The sequence below is a fragment of the Megascapheus bottae genome, chromosome 7, assembly GCF_031878675.1.
Source record: "Megascapheus bottae isolate mThoBot1 chromosome 7, mThoBot2.hap1, whole genome shotgun sequence".
NCBI classification, from domain to species: Eukaryota; Metazoa; Chordata; class Mammalia; order Rodentia; family Geomyidae; genus Megascapheus; species Megascapheus bottae.
Genome location: NC_143515.1, coordinates 24,101,856 through 24,128,450, shown reverse-complemented (window position 1 = coordinate 24,128,450; position 26,595 = coordinate 24,101,856). Strand labels below are relative to the sequence as shown.

The window sequence follows — 26,595 nt, the reverse complement described above, 5'->3', positions numbered from 1 at the left end:
CCAATATCCCACTTGTTTTGTGTACATGATTTTCTTAGAACATATCTAAAACCATTTACATATTGTCTGGTTTCTTTCTCCACTGAAAGAGTTGGATAGTTGCAACAGAGATTTGTATACGTTGAAAATCTGAAATATTTACTTTCTGACACAAAGGAAAACAAAAAAAAAACCTTTACTACTCCAGAACAGATACCAGAAGATAGAACTTCGTAGAAATGGCCGTAGACCTGAGCATTATTATCTGTTCTCTCGTTACTTATTTGTTTGAGCATAAGCTTTTTTTAAAAAAGCTTGGTTTCTTCATCTGCTATATAAGAAAAAACAGAATTAGAAAAAGATGAATTTCCACAAACATTTTTGAAACCTACTGTATATCCAGCCAAAGAAAGCTAAATTCAGTCTAGCTTAAGGAATCAGAAAATGTATGGAGTTATATATACACCTAAGAAGTCTAGAGCTCAGTGGGACACCAGGACAGTTTCATCTAGTAGCCCAAGGATGTCACCAGGGAATCAGTTTCATTCATTGTCTTTTAGAGTTCCTGATGTGACATGTCCGTCCTCAGGGGCCAGCATTCCCTCATGTTTGTGAAATGATTGTTGAAAACTCCCTGGGCTAGGTGTTTCCCTATCCAAGTATAAAAAGAAGGAAGAGATGTGGGTCCCTTTTTGCTGATCCGTGAACTTGAACTCAGGGCCTAGATGCTATCCCTGAACTATTGCACTCTACCACTTGAGCCACAGCTCCACTTTCAGCTGTTTTAATAGTTTATTGGAGATAAAAGTTTCACACACTTACCTGCCTGGGCTGGCTTTGAACTGCGATCATCGGATCTCAGCCTCCTGAGTTGCTAGAATTATAGACATGAGCCACCAGTGCCCTGCTGTTTCTCCACTTTTAATAAGACAGATGTCTGTACCTGTGAGGATGACAGAAGATATCTTCCAGTTGATACCATATAAAAAATGTGTCCTTTGCTTGTAATTGGACTTGGGGAGTCTAAGAACTTTGTCTTAATGTGGGGTCAATTCCCCATAATCACATGGTTGCCACTCTGCATGAAAGGAATAGAATTGGTGCTGGTGAGGGCCGCACAATGTCCACCACATAGGACAAAGAAGCAGAAAGCACCCTCACAAGACATCAGGGATTTAGATAAACTGTTTAAGATGGTTTCCTTTTGGGAAAAATTCCCTTCATACACACTACATTTCCAACACCACAGATATCCACTTAGGGAAATCACAGTTTTAGACCCCAGACCCAGACTCCAGGGATTCTATTTTTCATGTACAGCCATGCACCCTTACATGCCAAATAAAGAGGTATGATGAAAGGCAGAGGAAAGAGATTTATCACACAGCACAAATGCCACTGGAAGACACAAAGGTAGCCTTTCAGCCTATCTTTGGGGTATCTTTAGGACACAAACTTGGGTACATTTAAGTAGACAAAAGACTGGTGGCAAGGAGAGAAAGGACTGTATAATTACAACAGTCGTAGTCCCAGGCATGTGTAGAGGTAGTGAGGGGTGACCAGAGTGAAATGGAGGGGCTCTGACATTCTATCTTGAAATCTTTTTCTACAAGTGAAGCCTTTTTATAAAAGAGTCATTGATAATCTGGTGAGCTAGTCCATCCTGGAGTCACTTGGCAACCAAGTTGGGAATCGTGGAATGGTCCACTCACTGAGGCTGAAATCCTTAGCTTTTATCCTATTTATGAGCCCAGGTTAGGTGACAGTGTTTCCCAGCCAAAGCTGCTTATAAGCACTTGTTACATCAGAACTTACTTAGTTGACATATTAAAATGAGAAGTATTCAAGTATTTTGACTCCTCTTTTCGTTTTCTCAGGTGTTAAATTTCATGCTTCCTCGTTTGAGCAAGAAAAAAGTAGACACCATCATCTCTGAGGCACAAGATGCAGAATACAAACTTCAGTTTGTACCAAGTACTACCATAGAATACGTTAATAGCTTAATATTTCTTGATGACATTCAGGAACGGGTGAGTTGAGTATCTCCTCTGACTCTAGACTGTTTTGTTCAAGGTCACAGAATTTGTATAGATTAAAACTGGGGTTTGAATCTGGATCTCTTTAACTGAGAAATAAGTATTGTTAACCAAATGGGGAGTTTGTCTAGACCCAGAACAGGACGACCACAGAATCCCAGGGAGTCTTCTTCCTGATAACTTCTCTGACTTCTCAGTCCCTCTGCAAACTGGAAGCTGTTTCTTCTCTCTAGTTGGAAACATGGCCACCAGCAGCTCCAACCACCAAGAAAGAGAAAAATGTCTTCTCTTATTATCCACTCTAAGTATCTGCCAAGTGGGTTCAGGACTTTCCTTCTGTTTTACAAATTGCCAGGAAAGTAGAATAACATATCACTCAATGGCTGCAGAAGACAAAGGGCTATTACTGTGTGGTTCCAACTGCTGCACCATTAGGAAAAGACAGACTATGTGTGACTCATCTCCAAAAAGTTATCTGTGCTTTCTGCATATTATGTTGGGAAAGCAATTTCTCATACTCTACAAGAGATACCTTTTCCTGCAATCTCAGTCATTAAATCAGCAAATTCACTGACAATCACTTACTATGCTCCAAGAATTACAGTAAACAAATTTGCTCTCAAGGAATTCAGCCTAGAACAAAAGCAGTTTCAAACAATGAGTAACAGACAGGGGATGGAGAGTCTGGGGTCACTCTTGCCTGTGGTACAGAAGAGTTTATGGAGGATTGGACATTTAAATGGTGTCCCAAAGTACACCATGCATTCAGGTAGGCATTCCTGAGAGACGGAACATGATGGACAAAGGCGTGAGGAAAGACGACAAAAGCAGGATTTTGGCAATTGGTATGCTGTGAAGAAAGGGTATTTGGTGATTAAAGCAATGTTTGCTATTTTTTTAATTTGTATGTATTGACTTGTACATGGTAAGAGGTTCCATATAGGCATACATGTACTGCAATTATTTTTACACCTTTGATCACTCTTTCTTATTCCCCCTTGCTTCCTCTTCCTATCTCTACCCCTTCCACTGCCCTACAAGTCCTCTTTTACTTTCATGACCTCTCTTACTTTCATGGTTGTCTCTCTGTTTTGCTTGCCCTAGCTTATGTAACTGCAAAAAAACACACTATAATTATCTCTAGTTTCATTAATTTTTTAGAAAATGACAAAATTTTATTCTTTTTTCATGTAGACAAAATTTTTTATGATCAGATGCATGTAAGTATTTTGTATTCTCCTTTGAAAAGTTAATTTCTGATATTTTCTGTTTATATTTTGCTGCTGTTTGTGGGGGAGGGGTTGGGATGTATTAGATGGCATTGAACTCAGGAACTTCCACTTGGTAGACATGTAGTCTATCATGTTACCCACACTTATTTATATTGGTCGAGCTTCATGCCCACATGGGCCTGGACTGCCATCTCCCTCATCCTCTTATAGTTGGAATAACTGGCACCAGCCACTGTGTCACCATAATTTATTCTTTATGACTGTTTAAAACACTATTTTTGCTTTTGCCAGTGAGTTGCATTTCCTACAGGCAATGAACAGGTCATTTTTTGTTATTGCTATAGACATGTGCTGGGTTTGAAATTAGAACTTCCTACTTTCTAGGCAGTCACTCTGGAATTCCTATTTGTCAATGATATGTTCCCATATTTAAAGAACCTTAGACACTCCACCTCTAAGCATCCAGAGCTAATTAAAAACTTTGGCAGAGGAGCAGGCTATAAAATCATGAAAATCAGCAGCTTCTCAGTAGGCCAAGATTGACACTGAAATCAGGAAAACCACTCAGTTTGCAATTCTCTCAAAAAAAAAGAAAGGAAGGAAGGAAGGAAGAAAAGAAAGAAAGAAAGAAAGAAAGAAAGAACGAACGAACCAAGGAATCAACCAAGCCAAAGCTTCAAACAATTCGAAAAAGAAAATTAAGAAGACTTAAGGAAGTGAAAAGAACTTCCATGCTCCTGAATTGGCAGAAATAATACCATGAAAATGTCAATACTGTCCAAAATAATCTACAAATTCATTGCAGTACCTACAAAGCCCCAAAAATGTTTTAAAAGTCTCCAAATTGTAAAAGCAATCATAGACATTAAAAGCAATGCTGGAGGTATAACAATTCAAAACTGCAAATTCTACTACAGAGCTATATAGTAATGAAAACAACTGGTACGACATTTGAAACAATCTTGAGCACCAATGAAACAAAATAGGAAACCCCATAGACTACTGCTAGCTAATATTTGATCAGAGAGCAAAAGCTAGGCTGAAAGAAAGATTGCCTCTTCAACAAGGGATGCTGGGAAAACTGGATAGCCACATGCAAAAAAATTCTGAAATTGGATCCCTATCTGTCACCTTACACCAGTATCAATACAAAGTGAATCCAATACTTGAATGTAAGACCTGAATCCATGAACCTATTACAAGAACAAGTAAGAGAAACAGAAACTTTCTGAGGGAAGTTCTAGAAGCACAGCACATCAAAGAAAGCATTGCTAAATGTGATTGCATCAAACTAAAAAGTTACTGCATAGTGAAGGACACAGTTAAGCTAAAGGATGACCTACAAAATGGGAGAAAACTTATGCCATCCAGTCACTGGAATGGCCTAATATCCAAGATATACAAAGAGCTTAACAAACTAAACCTTCAAAGAGCCAACAACCCAATTAATAAATGGACAAATGAGCTACTTACACAGTGACTTCTCAGAGGGAGGGAAAAATGGCCAACAGACACATGAAGAAATGCTCAACATCTCTGGCCATAAGGAACTGCAAATCAGAACAACACTGGTAAGATTCCATCTTGCCTCAGGTAGAATGCCATCATCAAGAATACAGAGCCGGGCATAGTAGGGTACAATAGAGCCTCCAATACAACCATGTGCATTGTAGCCCTATTCTCTGTAGCCAAGGTATGGAATCAGATTGGATGCTCCTCAATGGAAGAATGGGTCAAGAAAATGTGATATATATATATATATATATATATATATACACGCGCGCACACAGTGGCTCTCTATTCCTTCATTAGAAAGAATGATATTGCATCAGTTGCAAAGAAATGAAAGGTTCTGGGGGGAAAAAAATCACATTAAGTGAACTACATCAGACACAAAAAGACAAAGGATATATGTTTCCTCTCATATGTAGAAACTAGAATTAATTTACAAATATGTAAGCAAATTCTTTGGGTGGTATTCAAGAGTAGACAAATGTATTAACTAAAATATGGTAGATTCAGGGGAAACTCAAGTGGTGTAATTCCTTGGAGGGGTTAACTCACAGTACAACAAAATAAAACTCAGGAAACAGATACTTGAAAAGAGGGGTGGGGTTGAGGGGAGGGGAGGGGATTAGACAAATGAACAAAGGAAGAAGGGCAGAATGCAGTCATTAAGTTCAATGCATATTCTACAAAATTAAGAAAATGGGGGAGGAGTGGTGTTGGGAGGGAAGGAAATGACACTGATCAAGATACTCTGTATTCATAGACTGCTTTGTTGAACAGCAACTCCTTTGAACAACCACTTAAAAATAATAAAAATCTATTTTAACGTTGAAGAATATACTATTATTCCTATATATGTAAAGAACAAGCCATGTTTCTGTTTAGATTGAAACCCTTGAAGAGGAAGGGAATACAGTAATTCAAATGTATAAGCTTATTGACCAGTATCAAGTGGTCACACCTCCTGAAGACTTTGCCGTGTTTGCAACTATGAAGCCATCCATCATTGCTGTTCGCAATGCTATTGATAAATCAGTGGGCGACAGAGATACATGCATTAAACAATTCTGTCAGCATTTGGGTAGAGATCTTGAAGAGCTAAACAACGAGGTGAATGAAATCAAGCTACAAGCACAGGTAAGCTGAAGCAAGGCTTTTGCATTTTTAATCTGTGCAAAGTATCACTGTTACAGTTTTAACATTAATGTAGAACTGGAAAATAAAAACTGGCCATCAACCAAAGATTAATAAGATATGTTAAGGTGTCCTCCACTTGAAGAATAGACATACAGATATTGATTATTACAGCATAAATTCATGTTTGTAACATGGAAATATTAAATCATATAACATTGTGTGCTTAGTATTTGTTAAGCACTGTTCTTAGAATGTAACATTACTTTGTATTTTTTCACTGACAAAAATATATTAGATATGTAGATTTAAGTATATGTAAGCATAACTATATACCTCCTCAACATATCACCAGAATTAATACTCCCATGTATCCACTCTCATGTCAAGAACAGTACCAGTAGAGGTACCTCTCTGGTCCTTTCTTCCTCTCCAAAGACAACTACTACTTCAAATTCTAATGTCACACATGAGTTTGGGCCTGATTTAGAATTTTAATTAGCTAATATCATATAGTCCCTTTATTTAATCTTTATATATTCCTGATATTCATTTAGATTGCTATGTGTGTGTTTCGGACATGTTTGTTACTATAATGTTTCACCATATGTTACATTTTGATTGTCCATTCTATAGTTGATAGATATTAGGAATGTTTAAAGATTTGAGCAAAAAACAAAAAAGAATAATGCTTCTAGAAACATTCTTACCTGTGTGCACGTGTTATTCATTTAGTTCTCTTAACATTATTATTTGCATTTTACAAAGAAGGAAATGAATATGTAAGGAGATTAACTAACTTGTCAGCATCACACAGATAAATGGTAGAAGTAGGAAATAAGCTTACATAGTCTGCTTTCAGTAGCTAATAGTCTACAAGTAATTTGCTATACTTGAGCTATATTGTATGTGTAGCAGACTATTTGGAAACATGAATGATTTTCTATGACTCATATAAATAGATATCATTAAGGAAAGCAAAATGTCACACATGTTTTATGTGTAACCACATATTTTCAATAGTATAATTCAGTCACCTCCCAGCTAACTCAGTCACTAGAGCATAAGACCCTTAAATAGCATGATTCTTATAAACAAGAGTGATCCCATGCGTCTCTCTAACAAGCTCTCCTTTGTGAGCTTCAAGTTCAGTTTTTGGAAATGAACTGTAATGTGCTTTCATCTTACCGACGAGATGCCCCATTCCTGATGCTTGAGGAAGGATAGAAAGCCTGAGTTTGTGACAGTGGATGATTATTTAGTTCATTTTGAATGGTTTCTTTTATTCTAACTGGGCCTCTTTTAATCAGTTCTACTTCGATTCAAGATCTAAATCCCCTCGGGGACATTTCTTCACCTTTGGTGGCATCTGTTCTCACTTCATGCATTTCCTCACAGCAGATGAAGACAGGGACTGTACCGTTCCCACACCAACTGCAGGACCCTAGCAACTTGCATTGCAGCTTGACAATGCTGGAGCCGGATTTCCCACGCAGCTGTTACGTAGGATTCTGCCAGCATTTTATGACCATGCTTTCCCTTAGCGCTATAATCCAACATGTCTGTTATAGATGTAATCTCATCCTGATCTCAAACCTTGTCTAGGTCATCCGTTCTCTCAAAAATTCCCACCATTAGAATCAAGACACACAAAAATTTTAAGACCCCAAAATGCCTCATCAAGCCATGAGGCCATCAGTGTTTCAATACAGGTGTCTTCTTCCTATTCTAGAGCCTGTTGTCACTTTGAATGCAGTGCCACATGAAAGTAGTCATGATAGACTAGATTGGGCTTCCCTAGATATAGCTATGATAAATCTCAGATTTCTCTAAATTTTCTCAGGTTCTCCTAAGCATAAAGAGTGACTTCCCTTTTGATCCTAAATTATTCCATTTGCGTCACTGGGGTTTTAACTCAAAAATAATCAGCTTCAAAACATGTATCTCAACATTTATAGTCTTCATTTCTTCTAGTCCTCCTTGTAATTTTATATACATGTGCTTATATTTGTGGGAGTTTCTAACACATAACTCCCATAAGCCTTGATACTTCCTAAATGATTCAGACAATAAGGTTAAAGTATTTGGCCTTTTGGCCTTTGTTTCTGAATGAACTTTGACTTTAGCATATAAAAGAGTCTTTTGATATAAGGTTGGGGTACTTTAGGCCTCAGAATCCCCTAGTAGGTCATAGGAACTGAAATTACATTCTGATCTTGCTCCACATTTCTGTCTTAGAGCTAGCATGAAGAAATGTCTTGATGGTAGTTGAAAAGACATGGTAGAATATATTATATACAATTGTAAAATAATTTCAACTGAGTATAGTATTTGTGTAGATGCCTATAATCTGAGTGTAGTGTTGTTGATAGAAGCCAGTAATCCTGTCTTGACCTACATAAAAAGTAAAGATACCTAACTAAAAACTATTTTAATTTTATAGGATCCACAGATTTTGGATATTTCCACTGACCCAGAGAAAATAAAAGTCATGTTGAGTGATCTGCAGTATGTTCTAGATGATCTCCAAAAACGTGCCTTTCAATATAAGTCCTATCAAAAGAATTTCAAGGTAATAATAATTCTACAGGTTTGTTTTCTATGTGCATGCACTGAATGGTATTTATTCAGAAGCACTTTCAATAGTGTGACTAAATGTTCAATGCATGGGCATGTATGCACTCGTCCATATTCTACAATCTCAGATACAAAATAAAATATACTCCTGCCTTTTAAGTATTTAAGGTTAGAACCCACAAGAGACAACACAAATTTCCTATTAAAAGGTAATTGTGGGGCCTGGAGTTTGGCCTAGTGGTAGAGTGTTTGCCTAGCATGCATGAAGCCCTGGGTTCAATTCCTCGGTACCACATACACAGAAAAGGCCAGAAGTGGTGCTGTGGCTCAAATGATAGAGTACTAGCATTGAAAAAAGCTCAGGTATAGTACTCAGGCCCTGAGTTCAAACCACAAGATTGGCAAAAAGAGAAAAAAACTATAATTGTGAATTATGGAAAACTTTTACACAAAGAACTAGAAATTTTATGCTAAAATATAAAAGTATTTTTAAATTCAGCCAAACCCCTCTATTGTTTCTGAAGTAAGATTCAAGTTTCTTTTGCATTCATATTTGTTAAAATTCTGTGAAAGTGTCCAAATAGTGTAATTTGTTATATACAAGACATCTGATGCAAGACTTTCAGCTGATCTCTCAGGAGAAACTTGACAGGTCAGAGGAAAGTGTTCTGAAAGAAAAAATATTTCCTGTCAGTAATACTACTTTTCCAGTAATGATAAACAAAAAATTTCCTTATATAGACACAAGCTGAGAGAATTTGTCATCACTAGAATGAAAGTGATTTCTGCAAGTTGAAACAAAAGTAAGCTAATAACATCATGAAAAATCCATGAAAGAAAATGGACATAATCTAAGTGAGACAAACTAGTCACAGAACAAATTCTACCTGGTGTTACTGACATAAAATATCTAAAATAACTCTACTCACAGGGGCAGAATGGTGTTTCCCATTGCAATACATAAACATTGAAGGAAGTTATATTTTGTTAATTAAATGGTGATTTTAATTTACGTGGGATTTTTTTCTACCTTAATTCATTTCTTTTTTTGTTTTTTGCCAGTCCTGGGCTTGAGCTCAGGGCCTGAGCACTGTCCTTGGACTTTCTCAAGGCTAGAGCTCTACCACTTGAGCCTTAGCACCACTTCCAGCTTTTTTTCTATGTATGTGGTACCAAGGAATTGAACCCTGGGCCTTTGTGCATGCTAGGCAAGCACTCTACCACTAGGCCAAACTCCCGGCCCCTCTACCTTAATTCATTTCTATCTCTTCTTTTCTTTTCCCATTTGGACCCTACATCCTACCCGTAGTTATTATGGCAAGAATTACTAATGGAATTATAAGAGCTTTATATCTGAAAAACTAAATATTTTATTTGTTCTATTTTAAAGGTCGAAGTGTCCAAGTTTGATGCTTTAGAAGAAGTGTGTGCTGAACTGAAGCTGAAACAATTGCTCTGGGATTCTTTATCTGAATGGGATAAACTGCAACAAGACTGGTTAAAGGTAAATAGATACAAATTTTTGTATTCAATTAAAAATCATGGCAATGTAAGTTACAAATTTTAATAATAGTGTTCTTAGTGTCATTAAAATGCACAATTTTATGGGAATGTTTATCAGCTTTCCAAAAGGGCACTTTGCAGAATGTTGCTATGTGTGTATGCAGCTAGCATTCTTGTGAAATGGTTTTCTTGTGAAAGGTTTTCAGGTTCTTTATTTAGGAAGGCTAAGTAATAAAATCCTCAAAGGACCACATTTCACTGTGTTGTGGCTTCTAGCCAGTGTTGCCAAGTAGAGCAAGTATTCTTTTTTTTTTCTTTTTTATTGTAATTAGTAAAAGGGTTACATGATATTTGCCAGATAGAAGGTGCGTTAATTCACATACATTGATACCCTTTCACATGTCTTGGTACCCGTTTCCCTCCCCCCCCCACACCCCCCACCCGTCTTAGTTTTCCCCCTTCCCTATCAAATTTCAAATATCCAAATACAAATAAATTCAATATATTAGATAACAAAGTGAGATACTATACCAATATGAGATAACAAGGGACAGCAAAGGAGATGAGAGACAACATAGTACATTAAGGACAACAATCATTCATTATATGGCTTTTGTTTCACTATCCTGGAGGTCCTTTTAATTAGCTTCACATTATATGTCCTTATGTATCAAGATTTAGAGCAAGTATTCTTAAAGGCAGGGTGTGTGGTGGGGGGCGGGGCGGGGGTTCTGAGGCCTAAGGTTCTGAGCGCTGCTCCTGAGCTTTTCTGCTCAAGGCACTTGAGCCACAGCTCCATTTCTGGCTTTTTGGTGGTTATTTCGAGATAAAAGTCTCATGGACTTTCTTAGCTTTGAACTGTGATCTTCAGCTCTCAGACTATTGAGTATCTAGGATTACAGGCATGAGCCTATGGTATCTGGCTAAGATTTAGGATTTTATTTATGATCTTTATGCTTAAGGTTTCTGTTTGCTTAAATTTCTATTCTTACTGTCCTTGAAAACTGGAAGGCATTTTGTTCACTCTGAAAATGTAGAATTCAAATAATAATAGGATCTTCCCTTGAGTTCTCAGTGGAAAGCCTTCTTAACTAAGGGACCCAATTCTGATGGACATAATAGAGGTTTGTTTCTAGATAATTCAGACCTTGACAAGTTTAGCTTTTGGGAGACAGAACAGATGCATCTATAATTTCATATGTTGAAAATCTACGAGTTTCATAAACATTATTTTACATTCCCATCCATTAACTTGTATTAATGCCTACAATTAGAAGCCACATATCTGAGTTAAAAGGTTCAAGAAATGTCCAAAAAAATGCTCTAGGTTCCCAAAGAACCAGTGAAGAATCAAAGACAAATTTACAGAACTTAAATTTTTTAGCACTTAGCTTTTGGTGGAAAAAGCAGGGCACAACAGAGGATTGTAGATGCCCTGCTGTGCCTCAGCTACCACTTAGCTGAGAGGTTAAAAAAAAATGCTTCAGAACTGGGCACTGGTGGCTCACACCTGTTATCCTAGCTATTCAGGAGGCTGAGATCTAAGGAACACAGTTCAAAATCAGACCAGGCAGGAAAGTGTGAGACTCATCTCCAGTTAATTAACAAAAAGTCAGAAGTGGAGTTAGGGCTCAAGTAGTAGAGCTCTAGCCTTGAGGGAAAAAAAAGCTCAAAGGACAGCGCCCAGGCTTTGAATTCAAGACCTAGTACCCCAAGTACTGGCACGTACAAAAATACACAGACACACACACACACACACACACACACACACACACACACACACACACACGCTCACTCACACACAATTTGTACTATTTGGAATGTATAGTAGTCAAGAGTAAAAGTAATCTGTTCTCTTAGAAGACTTAATAAGTATTGACCTTCAAAAGAATAAATTTCTACTGCATTTAATGATGGAGAGACAAATGCAAAAGAAATAAAAAGTTGATATCTGATATTTTTATTAACTTTAATGGATAAGAGCATTTCCAAAAGTGTAGAGTTGACTTGGATTAATAATTTTACTAGATAAATTTGAATAATGTAAAAATGCTATTTTTCTATTTTAAGCTTAACTTTTTTCCCTTAATCTTAACTTTTTTTTTTACTTTTCAAGTCCAGATTTGATTGCCTGGATCCAGAATTCCTAAACAGTCAGGTTTCCAAATATGCTAAGTTTGTGACTCAGTTAGAAAAAGGATTGCCACCCAACAATGTTGTACCCCAGCTCAAAAGTAAAGTGGAAAAAATGAAAGAAAAGGTAAGATTTGTAGAGCTTATTTCAAAAACTCCAGGTCATTCAATTACCAATAAATGTTAGTGAGACCAAAGTCAGGATTACCTGGTTAAATTAGGCAACTTTGAAGAAAATAAACCAAAGTAAGAATAGTCAAGTTATTTCTCTCAACAGTCCACACCATAGTCCTATTTTCAGTTGGCTACATCAACCAATTGAATGCTGTAGTTAGAAGGAGCAATCAAAGTAAGAATTTCTCAGGTGGGAGGAGAAATATTGCAGAAATAGTTTATAGTTACATAAAGCTACTGACTAGCTAAGCGCTTAGGAAGCCAGTGAATCTTGTCCATCATCCTTAACTTGCTACCACCACAGCTTGTGACCTGAGCATTTTCTAGATGTGACAATATGTGAGGTTGGCCAGGAAACCGGGAAGTTCACATATAATACTGGCTGTTTGCAACCACATTGCCAAGCCATGCTTGAAATGGATAGGAAACAGGAAATCTCTGTTTAAGTAGGAGGGAGGGAGGGGGTGAGGGGGGATTAAAAGGGTAAGGTAAACAAAACTTCAAGGGCAGGAGTTTGGCCTAGTGGTAGAGTGCTTGCCTAGCATGCACGAAGACCCGGGTTCGATTCCTCGGTACCACATACATAGCAAAAAGCCGGAAGTGGTGCTAAGGCTCAAGTGGTAGAGCTCTAGCCTTGAGAAAGTCCAAGGACAGTGCTCAGACCCTGAGCCCAAGCCCAGGACTGGCAAAAAAAAAAAACCTTCAAGCACAGGGAACAGAAATCTTGCTACCTTGTAATGAATGTTTTGCTTAGGTATATTTTCCTCCTTGGCTTATCATAATCTACTTGAAACACTTTCCTTAAATCACAAAGAAGTTATATTCTTTTTTTTTTTTTTTTGCCAGTCCTGGGCTTGAGCTCAGGGCCTGAGCACTGTCCTTGGACTTTCTCAAGGCTAGAGCTCCACCCTTGAGCCTCAGCACCATTTTTGGCTTTTTTTTTCTATGTATGTGGTACCGAGGAATCGAACCCGGGTCTTCGTGCATGCTAGGCAAGCACATTACCACTAGGCCTAACTCCTGGCCCCAGAAGTTATATTCTTTCTTCCTATTTCCTGTAGTGTAGTTATTTACATCTTTCGCCACCGTTTCCATTTCATCTTGGGTTCTTTTGGAATACTGTGGGTTTTGGTTATTTGTTTTTTGTTTTTAAACTCACCTCTGGTAAAGGTATTTTGTGGAATAGAGTCCTATGGGTTTTGACGGAAGGGTACAAGGATGTATTAGACACAACTGTCAGGACTCACAAGTTTGTTTGTCTATATCAAACCCATTAAATGCAGTATTTATCTTGCTCTAATTTTTTCATCTCTATTAGTTAAAAAAATCATACTTTCCATCGCTCTGTTTCTTTTACATGTTGTCTACCATTAATGACTATCATAGTTATCTTGGTCATTTTTTAAATTCTCTCTTCCCTACACCTGTGCCATTTTTTAGGTTGTTTCTGATTCTTAACATATATATTGTTATTGTTATTGTAAAGATGATATACAGAGAAATTACAGTTACATGTCAGGTAATGAGTACATTTTTTTTGAATAGTGTCACCCATTCCCCTGATCTCTTCCTGTTTTTCCTCCTATCCACACCCACAAGTTGTATAGTTTACTTTCTACTGTTTAGTATCACTGTTGCATTACTTTACCCTTTATCCCACCCTTTCTGGCCCCCTTACTCACCCAAAAGCAAATAATCTTACAAACAAGACAAAGGGTACAGAAACAAAAACAGCAACAAAGATAGAAAACACTCTTGTTTCCATTTCTTGGAGTTCAATAACTATTTCATATCGTCATATGTACATACCTATTGAGCCTTTGCGATCCTCCCCTAAGAATATCATGTCCTGGTTATTTTTTTCTTGATAACAACAATATTAGATATTAGATGTCATTGTATTTTCTTCTGTTGCTTTTAATGTTATTTGATTTTTTTTGTTAAAAGCCAGGCACCTGTGTAGTTGATACTGAAGAAAATAATTAAGCATTGTTTTTTTTTTTCTGTGATGCTTTTTGTGTGTGTGGCATGTTATATTAAATCTAATTAGAACTTGAACTAGGTTTGATATTAGTGTTTCTGAAATCACCCTGGGTGCATTATGAGCTTCAAATATTTAGTGATTTTTTTTGTTTTGGGGGAGGCCATGGGGCTTGAACTTTGGGGCCTGGGTGCTGTCCCTGAGCTCTTCAGCTCAAGGCTACCATCCTACCCTGGGCCTGGGTGTTGTTCCTGAGTTCTTCAGATCAAGGCTACCACCCTATTTGTTGAGCCACAGCCCCACTTCCCATTTTCCAGTGGTTAATTGGAGATAAGAGTCTCACGGTCTTTAGTGCCTGGGGTGGCTTTGAACAATGATTCTCAGATCTCAGCCTCCTGAGTAGCTAGGATTACAAATGTGAGTCGCCACACCCAGCATATTTGGTGATTTCTTAAGCTACTGTTTCTCCCTGACAAAAAAACCTGTGATTTCAAGTATCTACCCAAGTTGGTTGCCCTGAAACTCATTTTATTATGGCTTTAATAAAAAGTCATTAATTTTCAGCTTTCCCAATTTTTCTTTGTTGCCCAGTTTTAAATGACACACTTTACATTTACAACTTGTATTTCCTAAGATTAAAAGCAGGATGCCTCAGACAATACTTGTTTTTTAGCTTCCAGTTATCGTTGACTTGAGGAACCCAACTCTGAAGGCCAGACACTGGGCAGCGATTGAACAAACTATTGATGCTCATCTGATAGATGTTGAAATTCCACTGACCTTGGAGAGGCTAGCTGAGTTGCATGTTTTTGACTATGGCCACGAAATCCAGGACATATCTGGACAGGCATCTGGAGAAGCTTCCTTGGAAGTAATTCTCAAAAAGGTGAATCTGGATAGTTTTTATTTTGAAAAAGGAGGAATTTGCGCAATTTCAGGTTCAACATAAAGATCACCAGTTTTTTATTATCTGGATGAATCTTTCAGCATTGCCACCTGCATCTTTCTGTTCTCAGGCACTCCTCTAATATTCCCTTACCTTTTTATTTCTTAGTATAAATTTCCTCTTTCTATAAGAACTTTAAGACAACAGGTTTGAAATGGGCATGCTTTTATAAAGAACCGTAGTCCAAGGAAGATCATTTAAAGAAAAACACATTATTTTCCAAACGTCATGGGAAGTCTATGTTAAAAGTTTCAGAAAACATCAAGCACTTTTCTTATTTACAAAACAATCTTCCTGCCCTCAAAATGTATACATATCTCAAGACTGCCTAAATGCAAAGAATGTTTTTCTTTGCTTTAAAGCATAACATGATAGGAAATGCATGTCATATTACAAGTTATTCATATGAATTAGTATATGGTCCGTGCCATCTAACCAAGAAAAGGATTGCAAAATTTTTAAACATAGGAAGGTGGAAAGTAAATAATCATAGAGTTTTCTAATACTTCATGAATCTATTGAGCACTTAGACACACATAAATTAGACTTTCTAAAACCTGAATTACTTTTAAGGTGGAAGATTCTTGGAAAACAACTGAATTTGTCACTCTTACTCACCGTGATACCAAAGATGTGTTTATTTTGGGAGGCACAGATGACATACAGGTGAGTAAATGGGTTGTTGAAAATTTTTAATGAAGGTCCTGACCTATCTCCTAAGTCTTCTGTGAAAGACTGAAATGAGGAAGTGAAATATTAGTCTCTAAATAAGAAAAATCTAATGGAAGAAGCAGGATATGAATAATTGATTTGAATACTTATTCATGAAGTATTTAACAAAGCAGTATACATACTATATATAAATATGTATATGTGTGTGTATAAGCACTGCAGTCCTGTAGTGGAGGATTAAAATAAAAAAAAAACAGACTTATGGCTAAAGAGGGCAGAGACTCTTCCTAGATAAGCCATGAAAATCTGAGCTATGAAGATGGGAGTTAAGAGACCCGGAAGAGAACACGAGGTATCTCAAATCATTGCCAATCATGTAAAGAAGCATGAGTGCACATTTCATGTCTCTAGCACACAAACAAGATAAATCTGTTGAGATGAGGAGTAGATAGCTATGATCTGTAGCCAACAAGATAAGATAAATCTAATTCATATGTTCAGAATATTTTTAGACACTTAAAATCTGAAGGCACATTTGTTTAACAAAGAGATCTGGGTCATATGGCCCAACTTAAAAGGCAAAATAATAGCCTAAAAATATATTCAGGGCAGAAGTAGAGACAAAATTAAAGGTTTAAAGAACTAGACCACTGGTTATCTGATATATTGTATATACGCGTATTTGGTTATTTGAAGTCGGACAGGGAAGGGAGGAAAACAAGATGAGGGGTGGGGGTAGGGGAAGGGAAATTGGGACCAAGACATGAGAAAGGGTATCAATGTTTGTGAAGTAATGCACCTTCTATCTGGTGAATATAATGTAACCCTTCTATTAATTACAATAAAAAATATATGAAAAAAAAAAGAACTAGACCAAATATCACTCCATAAAGAGGACGGAAAAGAAAACCCAAGGAGAAGGGCAGTTGGCATGGGCCGAGAGTAGACACATGTTGGGGTTCTGCTCTCAAGAAGTTTACCACTGAACAGACGACTAAGGAGTTGGGACTGTGGCTTAAGTGGTGGAGAACTTAACAAATGTAAGGCCCACGGTTCAGTTCCCAGTACCTCCAAAAAGAGATGAAGGCCAGGAGGAGAAAAGGAAAGAGAGAAATCCTTCAGGTTCACAAATATTTTTAAATTCACGTGCTCTATGAAAGATGCTGTTGTATAAAGGAGAACAGTAGGAAGGAAGGTGGCGGGGAATCTCCTTAGTCACTCAACATGCTGAGTGACTGAGTTGTTTCATCTTCCCTGAGGTAAGAGGGGAAATGACACTTCATTGGACAGAAAAAGCTTAAGTTTACGAGTTCCAGTCTATTTCTAGAAATGAAAGACTGACATGTTGACTAAATTATATAAAGAGGCCAGTTACCTGAAAGTAGGGGGAGAGAGGAAAAGAGTGTTGAACAAACAAAACCTCTGTGCCATTAATAATTATAAGAGCAGCGGAGATTTGGCAATCAAAAGTCTCCAGGTGACTTTTGAGAGGACATTGTAAAAGACTATCAGCTACAATAAAGAAATGAAGCAAGGAAAATGAACGGGTAAGAAATAGTAGGTCACGATACTGAACTGGTCATCCATAAGGTTGGCCTTCACCTGAAGTCTTTGGGCTTGCACATCTAAAATATCACTGCATGTCCAAACACATGCTGCTACATGTCTTTCCATCCCCTGTCTTCCCAGGTCCTTCTTGATGACAGTACCATCAACATCGCAACCATTGCCTCCTCACGTTACGTGGGTCCACTGAAGCCCCGAGTAGATGAATGGCAGAAACAACTTAATTTATTTAATCAAACACTGGTGAGTAAGAGTAATCACAGTCAGTCAACTCAGAGAGCCACAGGACCTTAGACATATTTGTGTCATAATTCAACTCTACATCATTTAGATTTATACAGCTTAATGTTATTTCCATCACTCTTGTCTCTTCAAAGGACTAGTGAAGAGCCATAAAGTAACCCCAAGAGGGGGAACTCTAGAAGCTCCCCATGTAATGATATAAATATAATATAAATATAAAAATTACATCTATTTATATGTATTATTGTAAATGTGATGCACAAAAGAGGTTACAATGCGCCAATGAACCTCCAAGAAAACCTACTGAATGATAAAAGATGAGAAACACACCAGGATACAATCAATTATACAAGTCTCTAGATATTCACACAGTGAGACAAAGGAGGACATTCTTAGGAAAGGATCAGAAAGGCTCAATCACCATATGCTATATGACCATGGAATGATTTTTAGCGTATCCGTAGGTCTTTGGATTTGAAAGCTAAATTTTGGTTGTACCTGTGTTTTTCTCTCAGGAAGAATGGCTGAATTGCCAAAGGAACTGGCTCTATCTGGAAAGTATTTTTAATGCTCCCGATATTCAGAGGCAACTGCCTGCTGAGGCCAAGATGTTTCTCCAAGTGGATAAGTCCTGGAAGGAAATCATGAGGAAGGTGAACCGGCTTCCCAATGCTCTTCGAGCTGCTACTCAGCCAGGTATAAAACTATCTACAAGACTCCACAGTCATCAGAAATGTGATACCTTCTGGTGGGGGGGGAGGCTGGGACTCAGGGCTGGACCCTGTCCCTGAACTCTTTTTTTTTTTTTTTGCCAGTTGTGGGGCTTGATCTCAGGGGCCTGAGCACTATCCTTGGACATTTCTCAAGGCTAGAGCTCTACCACTTGAGCCACAGCACTACTTCCAGCTTTTTTTTCTATGTATGTGGTACCAAGGAATCGAACCTGGGTCTTCGTGCATGCTAGGCAGGCACTCTACCACTAGGCCAAACTCCCGGTCCCCCTGGACTCTTTTTGCTCAAGGCTAGCACTCTACCACTTTCAGCCATAGGCTCCACTTCCAGTTTTGGATTAGTTAATTGGACTGGCTTTGAACCATGATCCTCAGACCTCAGCCTCCTGAGTAGCTAGGATTGTAGACACGAGCCAGCAGCACCCAGCTGAACATTAGACTTTTTCTTATCAGCTCACAGCTTACTTTGTAACTTTAGTGCACAAGCTATATACTTTTCTTTCACTATTTTTACAATTTGAAGATGTTACCAAGGATGTCAGTGATGACTCCATCTCATAACTATGTCTATAGGATCTGTGTTTACACTCAATTGACTCTCCACACATATAACCACCACATTTTCCATGTCTTATTTTTGATTCATTCATTAAAACTGCTTTAAAATATCACCACATGTTGCTCTTCTAGTTAAGACCGAAAAGCTTTCTATAGGTTGTGTTTCTATGGATGTAGAATCAGTGTCTCTGAGTTGCTCATGTTTTGTACCAAAAGGTCAATAAGCCACCTTGTCCTGCAGCAAATGAAAGGACATGTCCTGGGGCCAGGAGTTTGGCCTAGTGGTTAAAGTGCTTGCCTAGCATGCATGAAGACCCGGGTTCGATTCCTCGGTACCACATACATAGAAAAAAGCCAGAAGTGGTGCTGAGGCTCAAGTGGTAGAGCTCTAGTCTTGAGAAAGTCCAAGGACAGTGCCCTGAGCTCAAGCCCAGGACTGGCAAAAAAAAAAAAAAAAAAGAAAGGACATGTCCTATCCTGATGAATAGTTCCAGGCAGCTTCCTGATCAGTCAAAGGCAACTTGTTTGGCCATGTACTTTGCCCAAAAGCTCTTACGTAAATGCACAATCAGAAAAGAACTTGGAGCTTGAACTCGGGGCCTGAGCACTGTCCTTGAGCTTTGTCAAGGCTAACATTCTACCACATGAGCCACACGACCATTTCCAGCTTTTTCTGTAATGAACCCAGGGCTTCGTGCATGCTAGGCAAGCATTCTACCACTAGGCCACACTCCCAGCCTCCTTTTTAGGATGTCCACCTTCCTTGGCTCGTGGCCCTCCTCTAGTGAGCAGTTGTGTCTCACCAGCCTCTGCTTCCATTGTTAAAGCTCCTTCTCTGTCTCCCTCCTATAAGGGCCCTTGTGATTAATGGGCCCAGGAAAGGTTCTCCTAAGATCCTCAACATGATAACATCTGTAAAGCTCCCACTTCCATTGAAAATAACTATTCACAGGCTTGAGGAAGTAGCACCTGGACTTCTCAGGAAGACCTCATTCTGCCTTTCACACTCGCTTAATGGTGATATTCAAAGCTTTGACACAAATGCATCATTCTGCTGGGTTGCAGGGCACTGTACCAGGCTCTGTGATTCCAATATACCTGGCCCTAAGGAGTTCAGATGAAGAAGTATAGACCTGTAAACATATTTGCCATGGAGGACAATCAATCTACATAACAGCCGAGGGCTACCATGTGTAGTTACCATGACATAGAAGACTTGTTGATAAAAGTAGTTATTGAGTAAAAATCTGGAAAGGAGTGAAAAATGCATGTGGATCTAAAGGAGAACTGTTAAAAAGCAAAAGGGAGAGCAAAGAAAAGCCCGCAGAAGTTAAGAACATACTTTGCACGTTACAGCTGTCAACCTGGAAGTCAGGGTAGGCTGGAAAGGAGAGGGGCCTGGGAGAGAGGCCAAAGGGATAGGTGTGCTGGGGAGCACAGTGGGGCACTGGAGGGGTGTTTGATTCCATAGAATCTCAGAAGCCAAGCTAAGGACACAGCATTGACTTGTGGCCAATGGGGAAACTGCCATTGTGATAGGCGGCCAAAACACAAAGATGACAAGACATGGGTATAGGCAATAGTAATAACTGTAGTAACCGTTATACAGTTATACTACAGTAATAACTGTAGTAATAACTAACACAAAAAAGATACCAGTAAAAGTGATACACAAAGGAGAATTTCTAGAGACCAACTTTGTTTAAAAGGTTAAGGAGAAAGCAACTCGCTTTTATTTGTGAACTTCCAGTCCCTCAAGCACAATATATAGAAATATTAAAATGAATATAAATGAATATAAATGTTATTAATAAAGTTCTTAACTTTTAGCCCAATCTTCCATCAAATCTAAAGCTTGGGGCCGAGAGTGTGACCTAGTGGTAGAGTGCTTGCCCAGTGTGGAGGAAGCCCTGGGTTCAATTCCTCAGTACCACACACAGAGAAAAAGCCAGAAGTGGTGCTGTGGCTCAAGTGGTAGAGCACTTGCCTTAAGAAAGCTAAAGGACAGTACCTAGGCTCTGAGTTAAAGCCCCAGGACTGGCAAAAAACAAAACTAAAGCTTTTACAATATAATAATATATTTTACTTTTCTTGGAAATTACTTTCTCTATTTTAATATAACATTTTACCAATATGTTTTTTCCCTCTGAGCAGGGCTTCTGGAGACTTTCCAAAACAACAATGCATTACTTGACCAAATTCAGAAATGTCTAGAAGCATATTTAGAATCAAAAAGAGTTATCTTTCCAAGGTACGTTTATAAAACACCTACAATATTTCTTAGTAGTTGACTGTCAACTTATGGTTATGGTTATAACCTCAATATATTGGAGAATCAGAGAGGGAAACAAGAAAGATCTATGATAACAAAAATGCAACCAATGTATTGATTGAGGAATGTTAAGTTTCAAGAATAAATCTACAGTAGGGGCCTATAGTTTGGCCTAATGATAGAGTGCTTTCCTAACATGTACAAAGACCACAGGTTTGAGTCCTCAATACCAAATCCATAAAAAAAAAGCCAGAGGTGGTGTTGTGGCTCAAGTGGTAGAGCTCTAGCATTGAGAAAACCTAAGGACAGTGCTCAGGCCTTGAGCCCAAGCCCAGGACCAACTAAATAAATAAATAAATCTACAGAATTTGGAAAAGATTTTGGGTTAAGTATCCACAGTGCTGAAAGGATTGTTGATTGTAGCACTGGTCTACTTTTGGATAAGTGAGCATTTGTTCACATGTGTATGTCATGTGTCCATACATATGTAAGTAAAAATTAGACTTGCATGACCTGGGAAACTATCCTTAAGTTGATCATCAGAAATAAGAAATTGGAACTGTATTAGAAGAAGGGGGGAAAAGTCTGGACCACTTAGAGAAAATCTGGAAGCACTGACAGAAATATCAGAACTGTGGTCAAAGTCTCAGCTCCCTGCCACACAAAAGCCTGCTAGTCAAGAAGGTATCTGCAAGTCAAGAAGGTATCTGCAAGTCAAGCAGGTATCTGAGAACTATAAAAGAAATCCTGCCTTCTCAACCTATCCATGCTCATGGAGGTTGTGGTGGAATCGTGGTTTCTACTACTTTCCACAGTAGCACAGCTGTCTAGGCTAGTCTGTGCCTTTGGGTTGGGACAATAGCCCGTCACACACTCACAGAGCCAAATATGTCATCTATGTCATCTGTTCAAAAGAGGCTGTATCAGCCAGGCACCAGTGACTCATGCCTGTCCTAAGGATTATATTTTGAAGCCAGCCCGAGCAGGGAAGCTCATGAGACTCTTATCTCCAATTAAAGCCTCAAAAATGCTCATGTGGGGCCAGGAGTTTGGCCTAGTGGTTAAAGTGCTTGCCTAGCATGCACAAAGACCTGGGTTCAATTCCTTGGTACCACATACATACAAAAAAGCCAGAAGTGGTGCTGAGGCTCAAGTGGTAGAGCTCTAGCCTTGAGAAAATCCAAGGACAGCGCTCAGGCCCTGAGCTCAAGCCCAGGACTGGCAAAAAAAAAAAATGCTCATGTGGAGAGCACTAGCCTTGAACCATCAAGCCCAAGGATAGTGCCTGGGTCAACAGGTCCTGAGCTCAAGGGCCAGGACCAACACAAAAACAAACAAACAAACAAAAAAACAAAACAAAACCCAAAAGAACGTATTAAATAGTAGGTATGTAGGAGGTACTAGAATAGATTTGGGGGAAATAAATAATATATTTTTAGGAGTAAAGGCAAGCCAAGTGCTGAAACAAGACAGTATTTTAGCAAAAGCTGGCATTTTTAATAACTTCTATGGAAAAATATGGTACTAGCCACCCATTCTAGATGTTTGAAATGCATCATCACTAATCTTCACTGAAAACTTGCAGCCTCCCCAGAAATCCAAAACTAATATATTCGGATGTCCAGGAAAACAGTGCATGGGGAGAAATAGGACTGAGGAAATTATTTATGTCTACCTGTGGCTTATCTCCAAACTCACTAAGGATTCTCTTTAATCTAGATTTTATTTCTTGTCAAACGACGAACTTCTGGAAATATTGGCCCAGACAAGGAATCCCCAAGCTGTGCAGCCACACTTACGGAAATGCTTTGACTCCATTTCGAGGCTGGAATTTGCACTCATGCCTCCGCCTGAAGGAAAAATTCCTGGTATTGATACAGAGCCAGAGAAAGTTTATACTAATGATATTTTGGCAATGCTGTCACCAGAGGGAGAGAGGGTAAGCTGTTTGTTTGTTTGTTTTTAATAATTCTTCATCAGTAAACTGTGTTACTCTGGTAGGGGTAGAGGTCTATGTGATCTCTCTCTAAGCATGCCTGGTATTCTGCTAGCTCAGCATTTTCAAGCTCAAAAAAGAGCCTGACCCTCAAAAGAGCTCAGAGACTAGTGAGGAAATTGTGAAGTAGTTAAAATGCTACCATCATAGCAATGACAAGAGACATGTTCTCTGTTCTTGGCCACAGAATGGAGAAAATTGGAGTTGTGTTTACCCAACTCCACAAGAGATACTGCACCTGCATGTGAGAAATCTAGTGACTACACAGAGCACACACATTCGAACACACACACACACACACACACACAATCAGTCAGTAAAGATGACAAGGATCTCTGTGTTGCCATAAGAGGGTAGAACTACCCAGAACTGCACAGAGAAAAGCCATGGGTTTGAGCCCAATTCAAGCACAGTGGTGTTAGTCTTCCAAACCTATAAGCATTTTTTTTGGTCCCAGATTGATCCTCTTACTAAAGAATCTGTTCATCAATGGTGCAAAAGAGGAAGGGAGGAGTCAGGATAGAATCTTGGCAAAATATGACATTTAAAGTGAGGATGAAAGATGACACAGTGGCAAACCAGCAGGACAGTCATCACTGGGAGAAGCTGGGAGGACATGGGTAACATTAATGAGAAAATTTTTAGAGGGATGGGTGGGAATAAAACTCAGGTGATAGCAAGTTGTGAAAGAATATAATTGAAGAACTTCATGTGGCACATCAAGACTCTCCTGTGTAGGAACTGGCTCAGGAGGAAGCAGTGAGGAGGAAAGTGGTGAGGAGGGCATGAGAGACAGGGTTGGGGTAGAAATCACAGGTCTCAGGCTTCCATGTTCGTGTAACTCAGGGCTGTATTACAGAAAGAGAACGGATAGATCGCCACCAGTGCTTCTCCCCTGTAATCCTAGCAACTAAGGAGGCTGAGATCTGAGGATTGTGGTTCAAAGCCAACCCGGATTAAAAGAAAATCAAAAACTCCCTGTGGGACTCTGATTTCCAATTAACTACTAAAAAAAAAACTGGAAGTGGCTCTGTGGCTCAAAGTGGTAGAAGCACTAGCCTTGAGCAAGAGATCTCAGAGACAATGCCCAGACCCCCCAGTTCAAGCCCATGACCAAACAAGGCAGAGAAAGAGAGAGGTGGGGGGGGGACAGAGACAGTGACAGAAAGACAGAGACAGAGGGACAGAGAGGCAGACTGAGGATGCACAGCTTACAAGTTCCACTGAGCTGTTTTGTCATTACCCTAATTGCCTTCTAGGTTGGCTTGGGAAAAGGCCTTAAGGCCCGAGGCAATGTGGAGGAATGGCTGGGTAAAGTGGAAGAAGCCATGTTCTCGTCGCTGCGTCGCCTGTGCAAAGCGGCCATGGCTGACTATCAGGGGAAACCAAGGACAGAATGGGTGATCGCTGGCCATGCTTCTCAAGTAACACATCGTTCCATGTCTGTCTCTGAATCCTTGGTCTTTGGGTGAGATGACTCACACGTGTAAAGCATGCTTTTCGTTGCAGGTCATCCTGACCATTTCTCAAATCATGTGGTGCCGTGACTTGACAGAGTGTCTACAAGAAGAGCTGAGTCCTGTGGAGGCCCTGGAAGAGTTTGAAAGAGTGAATTTTGAGGTGAGATTTAACAGTGATATGGAACATACTGCCGGAACAGATGGTCTCAGTGACTTTCATTAGCACTGCTAATGCAAATTCACCTGATCTCAAAATTTCCAGTGGCCTGATATGACTGTCAAAGCTCTCGGTTCTCACTGAAGCCATGCTATTCAACTTTTCTTAAGGACCCCAACTCCTTGGTGTTTATTTAAAATTTATCTGAGTAATCATGCAAACAAGAGAAAAAAATACAACTCAAGAGGAAAGCATCAGTATTACGCTGCTTCACAACTGTTAAGTACTAAATGTATGTTTAGGTTCAGCAGACCTCTCCCAGAGGCTTATATATTTTTATTGGCACATATTAAATTTACATAGTGAGGGTTTTCATCACTTTTACACACGTATATGCATAGTTACCCCTTCCTCATTACTCTTTTTTTGTGTGTGTGTGCCAGTTCTTGGGCCTGAACTCAGAGCCTAGGTGCTGTCTCTGAGTTTTTTGCTCAAAGCTAGTTCTTACCACTTGAACCACAGCTTTTTGGTGATTAATTGAAGATAAAAAGAGTCTCATGGACTTTCCTTCTCAGGCTGGACTTTTGAACCTTGTTCCTCAGATCCCATCCTGGGTAGCTAGGATTACAGGTATGAACCACAGTGAGTGCCCAGCCACTATCATTCTTTTATTCTCCCTGCTTTGCCCTTCTCCTTCCTCCTTCCTTAATAGTCTCCCTTTTACTTTCGTAGCCTTGGTTGTCTATGTTGCTTTGTTTTCTTGGTTTTCACATAGGAAAATGTGATGTTTGTCTTTGTGGAACTAACTAATGTGTAGAAAAGTTTATGTGCCGTGTGTGGGGGTGTACACGTGTGTGTGTGAGTGCACACATGTGTATACACACATATTTACTGACAGTAGAGTTAGAGCTCAGTGCTTTGTGCTTCCTAGGCAGGAATTCTGCCACTTGAACCATGTCATGAGCTTTAGTTATTTTTCAAATAGATGTTTTATTATGTCCAGGCAGCCCTGGTCTTAGATCCTGCTGGTTATACTTCCTGTGCAGCTGTGGTTGACAGTCATGTACCACAATGACCATGTTTTTAAGAGAAGGAGATCTGTCTAACATTTTTGCACAGGCTAGTCTCAAACTGTAATCCTTCCAATCTCTGCCTCCTTAGCATCTAGAATTGGAAGTATGAACCCCTGAACCCAGCTTGAAGTTTTTAAGAAAATTAAGTGTACAGTAACTCCTGAGCCCTAGAAGACAGAAATGACTTCCCAAAGAAAATTGTACTGACCTCTCTATAGTAGCTGGCTTCAACTGTGATCCAGTGATAATCCATCAGAGGAACTGACCCCAAAGACATCCCTTTCCTTTGATAAGGATTTAATAGTTAAGTGAAAAGCAGAAAGCAGGAGCTTTACAAATATTTTTACTTATTTAATCAGTCATAGTTAAATGCATTTTTCAGTGGAAAAACTACCCCCTGAAGGTAAAAATTATCACCTTCAATCACATTTAATTTTCAAGCAGAGACATCATCATGTGATGGATGATTAAGAATTTGAACTTTCCTGAGCCAAATGCTAGCGTGCATGCCTGTGAAATCTGCGGATTATGGTTTGAAGCCAGCCTAGGCAGTCCAAAAGATTCTCATCTCCAATTAACCTCCAAAAACCACAAGTAGAGCTGTGGCTCAAGTGGTAGAGCACTAGCCTTGAGCAAAAAGCTCAGGGACAGCGTGGAGGCCCT

General features: G+C 39.1%; 1 protein-coding gene across 1 annotated transcript in view; it reads left to right on the top strand.

Moving 5' to 3' along the window:
• The window catches only part of Dnah6 (dynein axonemal heavy chain 6), a 171,399-nt gene that overhangs the window by 36,128 nt on the left and 108,676 nt on the right, over window positions 1-26,595 (top strand). Inside the window, exons 14-26 of the mRNA XM_090336588.1 lie at window positions 1,857-2,009; window positions 5,642-5,893; window positions 8,334-8,462; window positions 9,858-9,971; window positions 12,087-12,230; window positions 14,932-15,144; window positions 15,778-15,870; window positions 17,566-17,685; window positions 18,201-18,381; window positions 21,129-21,225; window positions 22,966-23,185; window positions 24,502-24,666; window positions 24,752-24,862. Coding sequence (XP_090192714.1) covers window positions 1,857-2,009; window positions 5,642-5,893; window positions 8,334-8,462; window positions 9,858-9,971; window positions 12,087-12,230; window positions 14,932-15,144; window positions 15,778-15,870; window positions 17,566-17,685; window positions 18,201-18,381; window positions 21,129-21,225; window positions 22,966-23,185; window positions 24,502-24,666; window positions 24,752-24,862 — 1,992 coding nt within the window. The remainder of the gene's footprint in view (window positions 1-1,856; window positions 2,010-5,641; window positions 5,894-8,333; window positions 8,463-9,857; window positions 9,972-12,086; window positions 12,231-14,931; window positions 15,145-15,777; window positions 15,871-17,565; window positions 17,686-18,200; window positions 18,382-21,128; window positions 21,226-22,965; window positions 23,186-24,501; window positions 24,667-24,751; window positions 24,863-26,595) is intronic.